Genomic DNA, 17959 nt, shown 5'->3' on the forward strand with positions numbered 1-17959 from the left:
TATTGAGAAATGTCAACAGAACCGAAAAACCAAAGTCACTCTTCTTGTGTTTTTATTAGGAAAAAATGGCCGATCGATGTATTTTTTCGACGGTGAAAAGTTACACTGTCAATTGAGGTGAGAATTTTATACGTTAAATCTTATTCATATGAATGGATTTTCACTTTATTTGCAGCACAAGGAACCAAATAATTAAACTATAACATAGAAAAATATACTAATTAAAATTTAGTACTGTATTTATCAAGAAAAAATTGCCTGTCCAACTTGTCCCAGCGAAATTTTCCAACTTTTGCCATTGTCCAACTTGTACCAATTTACCCTATATTTAGTACAGATTTATTGACATGTAGGGGAAACTGGGGCACCCCCAAACACGGGGTAGCACCAAACACTAATTTTTATTTTTGAACTACTTGGACTATCTCGACCATTTCTTCAGTAGACAAGGCTTCCCTGTAATGCCTATAAATTTCTGTAAGTCTTGTCCTGTGAAGTTGAATATCTGATTAAAAAATCGCAGTGTTTGGTGGTACCCCGTGTTTGGTAGTGCCCCAGTTTCCCCTAATTCATCTAATGTGAAAATAAAATAAATTAAAGGCTACCCATAGATCTTTATTTTTGTAAGAATAAAAATTTTGTCAGCTTTAATTTCCAAATTTAAGGTTAGAGATGTAACTAATATAATTTAAGTAATATTTTTAAGTAAAAATGCTAAAGAAAATTGTGACGAAAAAAATGCTTTTGGATCTAGGGCTTGTACTTGTTCGTGGTTTTCTTCTATACTCCGTAGTAAATACTCGCCTAAAGTAAAATACTTCTCTTTACTTCTAACAGTCTAGTTAACCCTTTAAGGACGAAGCACTTTTTACTGACCGGAAATCAATAATAAAAGTGAAACTGATAAACAAAATCAATAAAACGTCTTACAACTCTCCTGGGAAAGTCTAACAGTGTCTGATTCAGTATATTTTTTGCCTCTATGGACGATAAGGACAAAAATAGCCTAAAAATTGAAACAAAATTTCTAACGATACCAAAAAATGATAATTTTCAATCTAATGAAAGGTATGATGTTTGAGTATTGTACTTTCTATTCCCAAAAGGGTTTTGCTTAAAAAAAATGCTAAATAAAGTAATATGAATAATTTATCAGTGGAGTCATTTGAAAATTCGCCACTTTTGAACGTAAGTATTTACTAGTAGCAAATAATTGGAGATTTTCATACACCCCCCCGAGACTTAGAAGTTTCAGTGTGAGTTCTTCTTTAATCTTATTTCAAATATTTTCGTTATTTTTTAAGTACCTGTAAGGTACCCCCTTATTCATCAGAGATGGCGCTTTAACAGAGTTGTAATTAGGGGTAAAATATTTTTGTATTTAATTTTACTTAATTTTTTTTACTCAGTGTTTTTAGTTTATTAGAATTATGTTAGAATATAACCTAAAATGACTCCATTTTGCTAGGAATATTTTCCCACTTTCTTTGTTTCGTTTAGGATTATTAACCCTCTAACAGTGTTATCTTTAATATGCGAAAAAAAGTTGTAAGGAAATGTTTTCTAGGATATTTATGAGCCAATAAAGTAAAAAAAATCATCCATTCTTTATTATCTCTTTTAGTTTAGACGCTAGGTGAGAAAATATTTTAAAAAAAATGAAACTTTTTGCTTTTAAAATTCACATTTTTACTTTTTTCAAAATTTTTCAAATAAAATATACAATGTAGAATGACATATCTTTAACTCTTTCGTCTCCTTCGGGACTATGGGTACCCATGGAAGCAACAATTTTTTTAGACTATCTAGAATCGATAAAAATCTGATTCTTCTGGATAATTACAAACTATAAAGATGTCCAAATCTAGGATATTTTTTGCAGGATCCTAATTAACTCCTGAGCTTAGATATTTTTGGTCAAAAATCGTGAATTTTCGATTTTCTGCTTCCTTGCAGATATTGTGACTTTTTTGATATTTCTAGACCAGAATAAGGAAAAACCTCTCGGGGCCAATAAGTATGATAACTAGCAATTACAGATTGCATAAATTCGAAAAATATTTCTTTCTTAAATTTTCAAAAAACTTGTTCAAACTTTATGGGTACTCTCGTCCACAAAACTCTAGAGGTCAAATGTAAGGTTATCCCGCCAATGCCTGCCATTTGCTTTTTGACACCAACCTTTTATCAAAATTCCAAGCGGGAACTACTTTTTTGCCAATATGGCTGATAATTTTGACATTTGGCAGCGAGGCAGATTGCTTTCGGGGAAGTTTCTCCTATTCTTCCGGATTTTGGTGAATTCTGTTTGTCCAAGAAGTGTTTTTTTGGCTCTTGAGAAAGCTTAATATGTCTACAATAACTTCGTGTTGAAGGAAATGTGTTTTAAAGTGTTATTATGTGAAATATTTTGAGGAATCTGTTGGCAAGCAGAAACTTGGTGTCTTCTTGACCACTTCCTGGACATCCCACAAGATACTGGTCAATAATTCTTCTTGTTTTAGTGATCAACATTGTAAAGGAGTCATTTAACACGCAAAAACAATTCACAAAATTGATATTATTGGCTTTTGGAAAATTGAAGTTTGTCTCCTTTTCGCTCTTTTGGGGACGAGAGTACCCATGAGTTTTCCAATTTCCCAGAGGCGGACAAAATTCTTTCTCTACAAAAGTATCATATTTGATCACTAAGACTTACAATAAAGTGAGTTTTACTGAAATTCGTTCGCTGGATATGTTGTGGTTCGGAAAGAGTTAAGTAAAAAATAAATTTATTTTACTCAGATAACTTTAAACCGGTATTTTTCTTGGAATTAGAAATGAGTTTGTTCTGTACAAATATTTTTTGTTGCTTTTCTCTGACGTGTCACACAAAACTGGGGATAGCAACTAAACGAAGTCAAAATGAGATCAAACTTTCAAAAGATGTTAGTATACCGAGGACATTATAGCACTTTTAAATAAATTGTAATCGCAGTAAATGTGATTTTTGTGAAGATCGTCTCGAGAGGTCTTACCAGTTAGAGGGTTAAAGTGGCGATAAATTATTATGGAACGCATATGAAATTACAAAAATAGGGCATTGCTTTTTAACCAAAGTTTAAATATCAGCATGAAGTGTTACGTTTACTGTAATGCTAACGAAGTACAAAATCAGTGATATTATAATCGATAGATAGAATCATAGTTTGTTTGTTTATCAAAATACTTACATTTACCCAGAAGTTTTGTCAAATTGCAAAAACCTAGGCGAATCTGAAGCACGAATCATTATGTGGATCCAGCATGACACAGAATTTAAATATTTTGTCAAAAACTTGAAAATTAGGTTTGAGTAGGGTATAAAAGAGACTTTCTAATAGACAGTAAATTTATTTTAAAAATAGATTTTAATAAATACATTGCTTTTTATAATTATTCTGAACAATTGAATGCCTTTCAAGCTTAAGTCCATCTAATAGAATTTGTTTCTATAACACAAATCAGCAAAACACAAATGATATATTCATATGCCTTTTACCAGGATCTCTTATACCGTATGATATTGCATACAATCCATTCTGATGGTCTGTTACCACTTGAAATAAAAAGATGCTGTTCATCGTGACATCTGAGGAAAGAAACGATCACACTTAATTAGTGGTGCGTATTGCTTTCCATCAAAAGATGTGGTACCAATGTATTGTAGTAGGACTGTTGAGCCTAGAGGAGTTGGGGAGAAAGCCCGTCTCGACAAAGACTCTTCTAAGCCAACAGTACCAATCATTGTCCAGTTGGGGTGTAACTTTGAGAGGTGTTGTAACCACAGCTAACTTCAAGTGACGATATCGCTCAGTCGGTCTTCACCAGTGAAGTGGGGAGGACGCCAGATTCGTGGCTCTTTTTGAATGGGCAATGGGGGTTCACTTCCGGAGATTAGCGATGAAGGGTACTCTAGCATGTTCTGGTGTGGACCCGTAGCAATTTTTGCTGCGGTTTCATACCTGGAAACTTAAGATTGTTTACAATAATTTTCCAATCAGTATCCAAAAATAATGAATTATCCAATTTTCAATTTATTTTTTTTTTAAATTCAAGTCAATTTAATTTCATCTCATTTCGTCTTTTTACTACCCTTCCCATGCGTCCATCGCCGTCTTAGCGTTTATTCCAGCTTCCAGGACTAAACAACAATGTCATTGTTAAAGCTGCATTGGAAATAAGCCAGACATAATTGAGAGAGAAGAAAAACCACTTCCAAGCCAAATGCTTTTTAGAAAAGTGGCAAAGTTTCCAATGCTGAAAAGCTCGAACTTGTGACTAAGATTCTAATTCCTCAAAAGTACTTTGAGATCATTTACCAGTTTACAACCAACCGATTTATTATGCACCTAGAGTCGCCCAAAAAAAATTACAGAGACACAATACAATTTCGAATAAAATTGTATTATTGGTTATTGGTGGGTATTGGTTATTATTGAGTTATTGGTTCATAACCGGTTTACGTACTACCGATATGTAACCAATTGATACCGGTTTTTTTTGTCAGAAATTGAAAGACTTTCAACGAGCCCTCACATGAACCCCTTTGGTTGGGAAATATGCTCTCTGGAGCCATTTAGACCTTTGATCTTGGAAATCGTCTGAAAAAATGGCCCGCGGGACAGGTTTTTACTTTTCTCTCTGTGGAGTTCGAAAAAGGTGTGTCTAATTGAGGTTCTTAACAATCTCACCTACTATTTCTATATTCGGGAATTCTTAAAAGAGACAAAGCAATCATGTTGAGTGGATAGTTTTCGGAAACAAACCTAAATATATATTGTATGAATTTGAGAAGATTATGGAGTAAAAATTATATCTTCTGTGACGATTGATAGTAATTATTTAAAAAAGCAGGACCGAAAATTTTAACGCTTGTACTTCGAGGGCTTCACTTTAGAGTCACTTTCCTAAATAATATCTTCTGGCCAGACGTCGAGGCTGCATATAGCTTTATTTTTGTTCAAAAGTGAAGCTGAGAGCTTCAGGCGACTTGCTTACACTTCTCGCATCTGAGATCTAAGAGAAAATTTTCAAAAAAAAAAAAATCAAAAATTTGTAAAAATCCGGCCTTTTTCTTTATAGTTTCTTTAACCCGAATTGTTTTTATTTCTTGTAATAAAAAATAGGTGTGATTAGAAGGAATCACACCTATTACTAAATATATATTTAGAAATTTACCACTTTAAATGAATGGATATATAAAAAAGTACTCAAACGGTCTATTTTTGACAAATATCAATAACATTGATTTTTAAGAAATAAATTTCAGTAAAAGCGAAATGTTTCTAAAAACTTACTTATCTCACAAAAGAATTAGCAGTCTTGTTTTAAAACTAAAACTCTTCGTTATATATAAACTTAAAGATGAGATCCTGATTGAGAGGGCTCAAAAATCGATATTTTATTGGCCTTACTGATAATAGTTTCCTTTAGAATTGTACATCACAAATTTTAAAGTAATATCTATATATTTTTTCAAAATTACGCTTCTGAGAAACTCAGTATGGCCCTAGAAAAGCTCAAAAGAAAAAAAAACTAATTGATCGATCGAGTTGCTTACAAAACCATTTGAAATACTATAAAAACTCTTCAGTGAATGTGAACTAAAAACATTTAGAAAAAATGTTTTTGTCGATCGATGTTTTTTGTTATATATGAAAAACTAAAAAATTTAATTTTGAGTTAATTAATTTGATCCACATTGAGGCGAATTAATATTATTTAATTTTTTTAATATCTTAGTCCAGTAGTTTTTCTCTAATCACTAAAAACAACACTTTAATTATTTGTGAAGCAGATTTCTGTAAATGATTTTTAATCTTGCTCTTCTAATATTTTGAATATTACAAACTCACGTATAAGGTTTATGAATAAATTTGTAATTTAAGTGGCAAAAGAAAAAAAATTGATTAACGAGGGTTTGAATTGAATTGCTTGCCCCCCCCCACGCTCCCGACTAAATCGAAGTTACACGTAAGCTGAATAGAAACAAATGAAGAATGTCACAAAATGAATTAAGGAAAGTTTATCACTATTAAAAAATACAACAGACTTCTTGCGACCCCTAATTCGTCTCTGGGCACAAAAAACTTTTTGCCGATTTCGCAAAATTTGACCAAGTTTCCCATGTTCTCTCTCACTATATTTTTTGTGTACATTTACAATTCTTATACCAATAAAAGCCCTATTTATCTGACGTATTATGAGCCAAATCATTAGGGTAAGCACGTATTAATAAAAAACATATTGGCACAATACCTGTGGAATGACACCTCCAGAGAATTTCGCTGGTCGCCGTTGATGCAATTTTTCACAAATACACCTATTTTTTCTCACTTTGCAGCACAAAGAAATATATTCAAGAGTTTTTACACACCTTTTCACTGGGTTTTACGGGACTTTCTTCAATATTTTCCCGATTTTTCCACAAGAACTGCGCAAGTTAATTCGAGGAAATTGCTTCGCGTGGGAACTGTCAGAAGAGGTTTTGATTGTTTTTCCGCCAGATTCGCTAGTAGTTCGCTACTAGTTCTTCGCGCAACCGCTCGCGCCGCCCTCACGCTCGATTTTTGAATTCTCTATAGAGAATTTGCTAAAATAACGACATTGACAGGGGGGTGTTTTCATAATATATTCTAGATTCCTGCAATCTTCTACTTTATGATTATGTACAAACATTAGAAAGAAATAACTTTAGGTAGTCAGGAAAAATTATTTTCCCTATATGGATCACGGGTGACCCAATCGTCCTTAAAGAGTTAAGACGATAAAATAAAATAAATAAGGATTATTGACTTCAACTAGAATATCCGGACCATAAATATCGATTATAGAGAACTTTAAAATACCCTTCAACGCTACAAAACTTTCGTATTTGAGTAAACATTTTTTGAAGAAAATGCATGAAATCTCTATTGAGAAGAATAATTACGAGAACTACGTCTCTACTATATGTACTTTTCAAAACTGATCCTTCAATTCTGAGACAAATTTTAAGTTTATTAAAATCTCTAAATTTTCGTTTAAAAGGTGATTTGGTAACTTAGATATAGATCTTAATTTTCAAATTGTTTTATTTCTTCCAGATTTTTAGTAGCAATGAAAATATCAGACTTTTTTATGTTTCTTTATCAGTTTTAAGCTGCTGTTGATGACCCTTATTTATTCAGCTTTTAAATAGTAAAAAACTAGGTGAGTCTGGAATATATGAAGACCTTGTTAATCATATTACCTAATTGAAGGATTAGAAAACTAATTAAAAGCTTCCGTTCGAGATGAAAATGTTTACACTATACAGTTAAAGAAATTGAAATTTTGTATACTTTAGAGAACCACCTTTATTATAAATTTAATTATAACTATTTATAATAATTCTTTACGTGAGCAATACAAATTTTGGCAAACAAATATGAGTTACTGACCTAAAATATTGTAAAAAATCAATTGAAAAAGTCTTCTATCGGCCCTAATTAGTTAAAAGAAAATATATTCAATATTATTTTTTTCTTTTAAAAACCTACCGCTTAAAATAATTCTTTTGTGATCTTAGCTACGTTTTCTTACTTATTTTTTTGTTTAGTTTCTCAACCGTAAAAAAGCACACACATTAGAAATAATTGAATTCAAAAATTAAGATAATTTTGTGGAATTTATCTATTTCATTCATTTCATTCAACTTTTAAAATACCTCAAAAGCGACTCTAATAGAAAAGTTTCAAGGAATTTCATCATTTGGAGGATGCGAGCAAAAGGAAGTAAACACACAACTCAGATTAATTTCAATGGAAAAATCCAATTGGGTATAATCGTCCTTGTGATTTTTTCTCCCAAATTCCCTTTCATCTCCAATCAATCTATTGTGACTTTGAGCATCTGAGTTAAATGGTTTGAAATTCCCCTTCAGCACAAATGATTCTTTTTTTGTACGGGCATAAAAATAAACAGTGAATGAGAAATCAATAAATGAGCTCATAGAGAAAATAATATATATAATACAACCGAATTTAGAGATTTTGCATCAGTTATATCCGGGTATTTTGTGGTCTTTTTTTCATCACCACAGTCCATTCATGAAAAGCTATGTACCTTTCTCACAATCAAGGGGAAATGAACTGAATAAATTGGTTGACCTTCGTGCAAAATGGCTTTTTCGCAGGCATCACAGAACAATTTAATTCATTGATTGATGTCAACATTGATACAAAAAACCTATTGTATAGAAGCACTTTTTCATTCTCAGCTATCTGCTCATCAAAATAATTCATTCTCATATTTTTTCTCGAATAAATTCCCTTTCCCATGCCCAAAATGTCATCATAAACAAGCGCGAATGCAGCGAGAGGGAAATTCTCTTTTTTCCGCGCTGCACAAAAGTAAATTAATTCATGGTGGGTGATCCGATCATCAAGATAATTAATTGCTGTGTTTCAGTGGTTTTTTCTTATTTTTAGTTTTTTTTTTAATTCTACACTGTGATACAATAAATCTTTTTCCGAGAAAATCATCTCCTGTTCATCTGATCTGCGTCAGAAATTAAATGAAGGGAGTTGAATGCATTTCACTTGATCTCACACTCACTGTAATCTAGAATTAGTCAAGAGGTACCCATTCAGGCATGTGATATTTATAGCAAAATGCTGCAATTGATCTTGAGATGAGAGAAAAAAAATATTCCCTTCACTGTTGTAAATATTTACCACCTGAAAGAGTTTTACGAGAGTAAAACTATCCTGTCATAGAGACAAGCCATGGACGAAAAACATTGCAGACGGACAGGAAATTTGATACCAGAGTCCAAGGAAGGTTTTCTTTTTGTCGGAAATATCTGATGGATAACGTATTCACATGTTTATTTTTTTAATAAATACGTTTGTTTTCAATATTGCTAGGAATGTGCACAATATTATCTATGTTATTTTCTGTGTGAAAAATATTAATTATTGTGAAAAATCATTAACTTCTTTAAATTACGGATTTTTTTAGAAGATAATTTAAAAATGATTTGCATTTTTTCAAATAATGTATACAATTTAATAAATTATTAAACTAATAATTAAAATGCTATGATTTTTTTTATCCAGTGGGAACTGAACACTTCCTTATATAAAAGCTTCGTCAAGCATTCGCAAATTTGAGAAACGATTGAATTCCTACAATCCAGAAATAAGTCATTATTGTGTCAAACTAAGGACCTAAATAAATTGATCCCCGAGAATATTTAGCCTGTAAAATTTGGAAGAAAAAATTACTCCAAATTTTTCATTCACGTAGGGTTTGCATAACCTAAATCTTTACTACTAAATTGTACAGGATAAATATTCTCTAAAATCAGCCTGAATCTATTTGGGTTGTAATAAATTAGGCACTTGAGTACTAGGGTAACCAAATTTTATTAAAAGCACAACCCTAAGGAATTACAAAGAAAATTTCACAAACTCAAACAAGTAATACGAAATAACGTTCTTAGAACTTAGTGCAATCTCATGTGAGCTAAAATCTAGGACGAACTTTTACTATTGCAATTATGTGACTTGGTAAATTGCTCATTAGAATAAAATATAATCTAATACACGGTAAAAACTTTTGGACACTGACCAAAATATTGGTACAAGTTATCCTTGGAACAAATTTTTTTAGAATAAATTTGTACCTAGAAAAGATATTTGTTTGTTCCAAAAAGTTTCCTTTACAGTTTTGTTACAAAATATAGTTACAATTTCGTTAGAGTTTTCTTTTGGAAACGTTTTGATACGGTGTAATGTCTACAAATTTGAGTTAATTTCGTTTTATACAAATTTGTTCCTGAAAGTTGGAATAGAATTTGTTTCACTCGGCTGTTTTGTTCCCATTGTCAGGAACAAATTGCTACACTTTTTTATAACAATATTATTCCTACATCTGCAACATATTTGTTCCAAAAATTTTCGGTGTCCGAGGACGAGGTAATTTTTGGAACGAAATTGTCACTCATATGGGGAATCTCTTTTTCCCATTGTCAGGAACAAATTCGTGTCAAAGATTTCGTCTTACAGTTAAGGCTTATACTTCAGTCGAGATGGATTTCGATGGCGAAAGTTCATAAGGAACATCAAATAAGGATCAACTTAAGAGTGTTTTATACAGACGCGTGCATGACGAAATCATATGCGAGTGATGTCAGCAGAAGGGGAAGACAATCTCGAATTAAAAAAGTGAAAACATGTAGCACGAAAATTACCACAGATTTGGCATCTTCCTTGCTTCGTTGGTAATGGATGACTGAGTGGGAAAGGAGAGGGATACGATTTTATACTAGACGAGCTATTTTTTGGAACAAATTTGTTACTAATATTGGGTATCTTTTTGTTTCTCCTAGAAGATTCAAATTTATTCCAAAAATTTTCAGTGTCCGTGGACGAGCTACGTTTTGGCACAAATTCGTTACCATTTAATATAGATAATCTTTTTGAGTCTCGTAAAATAAACAAGATTGTGCCAAAAATTATGGTGTCCGTGGACGAGCTAATTTTTGAAACAAATATGTGCCGAAATTTTTTACCGTGTACCCTAGACACACTTGCCACTTAAGCCGAGAGACTACTTAACAATTAAAATCAAAATAATTATTTGACTAAATTCCTATCAGCATCCCAACTGAGCCGTTTCCCAGCTCAAGCCGATAGACGGATTAGTCAGAAACTGACTAATCCGTAAATATAGCATTTTTACTAGTCTCGTTCTAGTCTTCTCAGACGGTATTTATATGGTTTGAATGGACGTAACTTTTTAGGTCTTCTAGAGACGTTATTTTATACGTCCGAACTGGAATGGAACCTATGCAGATCCCTCGGGACGTTAAAAATCGCGTCTATTTTTTGCCGTGTATGATCATTATTTTGATTATAACTACGTTAAGCTGTTTTTTGGCTTTAGTCGTAAGTGTATTTAGGGCATAAGGGCTAAATGGTCCTTATTTTCAGAGATTTAAATATAAATTTCATTACCCTGCTCATTTATATAAACATTTATGTCTTTCAATCCATACAATATCCTTGATTTTAAAGGATGTTTTTTTTTTAAATTCATGCTGGGCAATGTAATCAACAATAACATTATATATATATATATATATATATATTTAAATTATAATTCTAAAAAAAAAGAATTTTCAATAAAATTACAGAGAAATTTTTACAAGTTCTATAACTTCCGAAAAAGCATTATATCACTCTCATTCGTACATCATTGTGATAAAAGATCTGGACAACAAACACGTTTTGCTAAAAATATCATTCATGGATGAATCAATCAATCACATGCACACTGATTGATTGGGAAGAAGGCTATCTGGCGACTTTCACGTGATTTATTGTCACACGATACCGCGGCAGGTACTAATATTTAATTAACATTTCTTACACGCTGTCGGCATATAAGAAATCAACAATAGTGAAGGGTTAGGTGATGAAAAATTGCGTCAACATTTAGGAAATCTATTGCAAATTCTGACCACGGTATAAAAACAACACGTGAAGATACACAAAGCCAGGCATAAAAACGCATGAACAGCTAGTGACTAAGTCACTCTTCTAGCCATTCGGAAGACACTGTTTTTTAGGTACGCGGGTTCAGTGTGGACTGAATACATAATTTACACATATTCTCCCGCAATTGGAATTTTTTGTTGTTTCACACGCAAATAATTTACCACACGGTTTGACAATAGAGATCCTATACGGTGACGTCACTGGTGAAAAAAATCAGGTAAAGTCTCCTATGAGCAATATTATCCATTCAACCGAGTTTTAATATTTTAAGCCATTTGGTTAACGCAAAAGTTTTTGTTACAGAGCAACCGAGTGTTCAATTTTATGGTTATACCGCGCATGATTTAAATATATTTAGTTTTTTTGCACCTCAAGAAGTGTGTCTTCTGGGAATCTCTCAGCGTTATTTAAACTCAGTGATTCTTTAATGATCACAGCTTTTGAAATCCAATATGAAATTCAAACTCAGAACTACAATTTTTTTTGGAACATCTTTGGATACAAAATATTGAAATATAATGTAAAACCCGAACTTTTTCAATTGTTGAACAATTAATTTTTAAAACGGAAAATGAAAGAGACATTGATAGAAGAATTTCCATAAACTTAGTTTCACAATCCTATTTAAATGGTTTGGTTTGGTTTCCTTCTGTATTACAAGAATATTTTTTAATTATAAAGACGCAAAATGATTATACATTCCTAGAATTTGGGAACTTGATGGATATTTGATTTAAAAAAGTATAAAATGAGTCATGTTCGATTAAAATATCTAAGTTCGAGTTACGAAGCCTATTACCGCCATTATTACTAGAAATAGGACATTAAAAATTAGAGATGAGGAATATTTGCCAGTAGAGAGGGAATAAGTTGTTTTTATTCTAAAATTGTTTATATTCTAGTCAGTAAAAAACGTAAAATTGATCAGAGATCACTGTTGCAGTTTAGTGATATTTTTAAAATATAATTGAATTATAGTAACTCAAAAAAAATTGCACGAAAAAGTAGTATGTAAAGAGCAGTGAAAAAGACAAGTTCCTGTTAAGAGAGAATAAATTGTGATTTGAATGTAAAAGGTGTATTTCAAGTGATAAGGATACGAGTGTGAGTATTTCAGTGGCTTCCAGTGCTGTCAAATGACAGACAAAACAATTCACAGTGCAATTAATTCGCAAAGTTGTGATTGTTTTCGAGAGTTTTCTCAATGAAATTATAGTTAAAATTGTTGGCAGAAGCCTCTACAGGTAGTGAAGTGTCTTTTGGTTTAATAAATTACAGTGCCGACAAGAAATATGCCGAGAATAGGTGAAATACGCTCGAAAAACGAAAAACATTTTTTCCTGGAAAATAAAACATTGTGTCTAATAAGCTTTGCTCGAGTCTCTGGAGTGTTGTGGAAATATGATTTTTTATTTTGAAAATTTATATAGTGAAATATTTGAAAGAATTTTGCAAGGTGGTCTTGTGAAAAAAAATGTCACGATATTCAGAGGCATCTCACTCATCGATAGTCGGATGGAAAAATATCTTCCCAGATGTGAGTCTCGAGTCGGATAAAACTTGATCAATTTCGCTTGGATTTCAGTAGAAAATGAGGGAATGTGACAAGTTACAGTTTAAAAAGTATATGTAATGGTGGTTCATTAAAAAAATGTTAATTTAATTTTCTCTTTTTAATTGTGAGCGTACGTCGATTTTGTCGCGATATAACAGAGAAAATTTGATACTAGAATCAAAACTCATTTAGCTTTGCTTTAAGAACTACTCAGTACTTGAAATTATATTTTTTCCACGCATGTAAATTCAAAGACTGTACGTTCTTGAGGCAAAGCATATTCTAAAATAAATGCTTTTCTTTAAGTAAAATAGTCTTTAACCCAAGACATAAATGCCCGTTCTTATTTCAAGAGCTAAATCAAGACCCGTTTCCACAGAGCTGTTTTCTGAGTGTTCATAGAGGATAACATTCCACTGAGTGCTCCAAGCCGAATGATATTGGTAATATTATGGTAATTTAATATTTTTAATACAAATTGATTTTTTTCTTACTCCTTTTTAACTCTTTAACAACGATACAATTTTCGCGGACCGAAAATCAGCAATAAAAATGAAACCGATAAACAAAATTAGTAAAAGGTCTTACATCTGGCCTTAGAAAATCCAACAGAGTTTGATTCGGTGTATTTTTTTATCTATATGAGCGATAGGGACAAAAATAGCTTAAATAAGGTAAAGTATCCCCTATTTGACCACCCTAGGTTCCTCAGGTCGACCATGCGAAATATTTATTCAAATTATTTACATTTGCAATAATATTTGGCAAATAGTTTAACATTATAGGGTCAGTTATTTCATAATTAATACAAATCAGTGAAAATATCATAGAAATTGACCATAGAACACTGAAAAAAGCACTTTTACGAAGCGTTAAAAGTATTTCTTAAATAAAAATTCGCAATTTTTAATCAATTTATGGCATTCTTATTGATATTCTTAATTGTTTTTTTAAGGAATTATTTCAATGATTATCCTTACAGATTACTTGAGAATTTAAATTTTGAGTCTAATCGCAAGTTGAGGACTTTATCTTTATTCTGTGCAAAAATTTTAGTTCTACGATTAAGTTAAATATTAAATTTAAGGTCTTAAAATTGAAAATGCATTTCAAATATAATGTTCCTCAATTCGACTTGTCGACGAATCATAGGAAGTGGAGCTTTTTCAGTTAAATGCTTTACTAGGGTGGAATAACCGGCTATCGCCATGTTTAGGAAAAAATTAAATTCATTTAATCATAACTTTTGAATCGTTGTTACAAGATAAGTCAAATTTGACACAAAGTTACTTAGATGTATTGGCTCTAGATACGTGAAAACAATAATCCTAGAACATAACGCTGGACTACTTAAAAAACTGATTTTTATTAATAATGCAAAAATAACCATTTCGTCGCCACTTTTTACCACTTTTCGCCAGTTTTGTAAAATTTGTAACCACTTCTCGCCACCCACTTGAAAAGAAGCACACTCGCTTATTTTAGGCAATGCTATGAAAAGAATACATTCACCATTTCTCTTTCCTTGTGATCACTTTATTATTACTCTCTTTAAATGATTTTTCTTCACTTTTATTTGAGAAATCAAATTATGGGGCTTTTGCAGAAAGTAAACAATGCAGATTTGACAACTGAGAATGTACGAAGTGAAGTTAGCGTCACCTATTGAAAAGATATGGCGACAGGTGGTAAAATCAATTCCAGGATATTACCACTTCTCGCCATGCCTCATTTTTATACAAAAATAATATAAAATGAAATATTAATTGACTAAATACAAATTTTATGTATTCCACAAGTGCAATTAAATATTCAATAGACAAATTATTTACCCAAATAGGTATTTTTGGCCTGATGAAAATTTGACGACACTTAGTACATTTGGTAAGAGATGTTGGATTCGATGCACTTGCTTAAAATATTGCTCTAAAAATTGATCAAAATCGTGAATCCAAAACGAATAATTATTATTTTTCGATTCTATGCGTAGAAGCAGAAACAATACAAAAAAAATTGCGACTCATTTATTTCATAAATTGCGAAAAATAGCGATTTCAATGTAAGTGGGCGACAAGTGGGGCACTGGCGAGAACTGGTGATTCCACCCTACTTCTGAATAAATTCATAAAACTGAGTTTTCCTATTTTATATTAATGATTGACTTAATTTTAAGCGATATTCATGAAGTGTTAGAAAGCCAAAGTTAAATGCATGACTTTATAGTTTTGTGATTTATTCAATTTCTTAGAAAAAATGGGTGGTCCAGTAGAAGAACCCCAGGCGGCCGAGTAAAGGCACTCTGATATCAGAGTGGTCGAGTAGAGGAACACATCGCATTTTTAAAACAGTTTAATTTTTTTGTAATTTAAATTTATATTATGTCTAAATGAAGTTCACCATAAGATAGATAAGGATCTATTCCATAGTTTTAGATAAAAACCCTATCAAAAAAGACAAATTATAACTGTTTTTTCATAAGTTTTTCACAAAACACCTCCTTAAGTGGTCGACATAGGGTCCTTTACCTTATTTAAGTAATTTTTCTGACTATACTAACGAATGATAATTTTCACACTAATAAAAAATATTATGTTTGAATATTGTAGTTTCTTTTCAAAAAAGGATTTTGCTTAAAAAATATTGGAAGTATAAAAAATAATGAAAATTAATTTTCATTATGAGAATTTAAAAATGCGTCATTTTTGTGCTTAAAAATTTACTATATAGCGAACAGCTAGAGGCTTGCAAAAAATATTCTAGATTCTTTCAACCTTCTACTTTACAATTATGTACAGACATACGAAAAGAAACTTTGGGTAGTTAAGAAAAATTATTTTGTTTATGGGACACCGGTGTTCCAATCATCCTTAAAGGGTTAAGGAACCTTGTAGATAGATAGTCTATCGTTTTTGTTTTCTCTAAAATCATTCTTGATACATTTTAAAAATAATAAAAATATAGACATAGTTTTGGGTAATGTTTCGTTCACCTTAATTCTTACAGTTCCTCACTTTTCCGGAATTCTTCCAAAGTCTTTTTTATTTACTTTACATAATTTCGGTCGTCGAAGAAACATTTATCTTTTCCTTGAATTGTATAATCTCTCTAGAGTAAACAAAAACTATAAAAAAAATGAAAATTTTAGGAACAAAAGAAGTGGCCGGAATTGCAAAATTTGGTCAAAATTTGGTACAGTTACCCTATATATAATGTAATTTCCATTTACATGAAAAAGTGGAATATACGCTAATTTGTTATTTCATGAATACACAAAGAGAAAGGGCGATAGTTCCTTGGTTTTCTAGACTTTAAATTCTCCATCATCTGGACTATGATATAATTTTTTGAAATAATTTTAAAGATCTAGAATTTTCAAAAAATAATAAGTTCCAGAGGATTGATTTGCTTTTTAGTTTATTTGTGACAGGTCCAAAGGTTACATAATAAGAGATATCGGCTTCCGGTCTTCAGTGACCCCCCCCCCTTATAAAGTGATATTTAGTTTCTTTGTTTTAACCTCAATATTCTCATTCTCTAAAAAAAATTAATGTTTCGGTATGTACCCTAGCAAATATTTCATCTCTATACGTTAATATTTTGTGAGATGACTTATAACCGATACTAAATCGATAATAAACTAATTAAGATCAAGTGTTTGAATATTCTGAGTTCAAACAACCTGTTTTGTGTATGCAATAGAGTTATATCTAAAAAGTATCAAATGCTCACATTTAACGTATTTAACTTTAAAAAATATAATTTGCGATTGGAATCCTTGCTTTTCATTTTTTTTTTCTATTTACGGGTAAATTATAATAATTTCTGAAGTACCTGTGATTCTTGACGTATGTTTCAGTGATTTTATTTTAAGCTCATATTACATTTGCATCATATAAACTAAACTGTACACTTGAGAGAACTCCGAAAAAGTTAAAATAACATTCCGGAAATGTTAATTTTACCCTGCAGTATTGATCCAAAATCGGTGTAAATATTACCATTTTTAGGTGTATTAGGGGTTAAAGTTACCCTTTTTCATGTTAATTTTACCCTTAAAAAGGTGTAAAATTAACATTAAAAAATGTTGATATATTTTTACACCTAAAAAGTGTTAAATTTATTAGGAAAAAATGTTAATCGCACCCTTTTTTTCTCAGTGTACAATGGGGTTTGGAATTTAAGAATTGAAGGTATTCTAGTTGAGAAAATCAATTGAACTCTATCTTTAAATTTCATCATTGCATCTTGTTGCTATGCAATAGGATTATTCCTAGGAAAAAATCACAGCCGTTGTAAGCTTATGAGGTCTTAACGCCAGTTTATACATTCTCATCTCAAGAAATTTATAACTTTGAAGAGACGCGCATTTAAATAAAAGCATCATCGCGATTCCAGAGGCAAAGTGGGTCATTTCACCCACATTGCGTATATATTCACAATGATGAATGAGAAACTTCGAGATTGAGCTATAAATAATGATTAGTCCAAGATCTTGCCCATTAAACATCTGTGCATTTTGGTCACTTAAGTGAAAATAACATACCTTGAGTTGTGCATTCGCCTTCGGAACCGTACAAGTCAACGACACCCTTGTCCACTTTGATGCCAGGAATGATTCCTTTGCGCTTTAGCAACTCCACGAATGGAGTACCATCGTCAGCTTTCTGGTAGAGAGTCTCATGGAAGAGAATCACACCAGAGATATTCTCAGACACCTTGTCGTCAGCGGTAAAAAGCAACTGACGATACTGACGACGAGCATCATCGGTATTCTCTTGACCAATATCCTGAAAATTAATTAAATTGGTATTAATTTTTCTAATCATAGAGAGATGGATTTTTATTTTTTTTTTTTTGT

At 31.6% G+C, this 17959-nt stretch overlaps 1 protein-coding gene and 1 long non-coding RNA gene across 5 annotated transcripts in view; both read right to left on the reverse strand.

Annotated features, from left to right (window-relative positions):
• Positions 1 to 17959, reverse strand: part of LOC129801211 (fructose-bisphosphate aldolase) — a 40173-nt gene that overhangs the window by 17249 nt on the left and 4965 nt on the right. For all 4 annotated transcript variants that reach the window (XM_055846049.1, XM_055846065.1, XM_055846056.1 and 1 more), the window contains exon 3: positions 17645 to 17888. In XM_055846049.1, the coding sequence (XP_055702024.1) occupies positions 17645 to 17888 (244 nt within the window). The remainder of the gene's footprint in view (positions 1 to 17644; positions 17889 to 17959) is intronic.
• On the reverse strand, positions 1287 to 6588 carry LOC129801509 (uncharacterized). The gene is made up of 3 exons (XR_008751701.1): positions 6280 to 6588; positions 3676 to 3990; positions 1287 to 3610 (listed from the first exon to the last, which is right to left on the reverse strand). It is a non-coding gene; the product is annotated as an uncharacterized LOC129801509 (long non-coding RNA).

The sequence above is a fragment of the Phlebotomus papatasi genome, chromosome 1 (genome assembly GCF_024763615.1).
Source record: "Phlebotomus papatasi isolate M1 chromosome 1, Ppap_2.1, whole genome shotgun sequence".
Classification (NCBI taxonomy): domain Eukaryota; kingdom Metazoa; phylum Arthropoda; class Insecta; order Diptera; family Psychodidae; genus Phlebotomus; species Phlebotomus papatasi.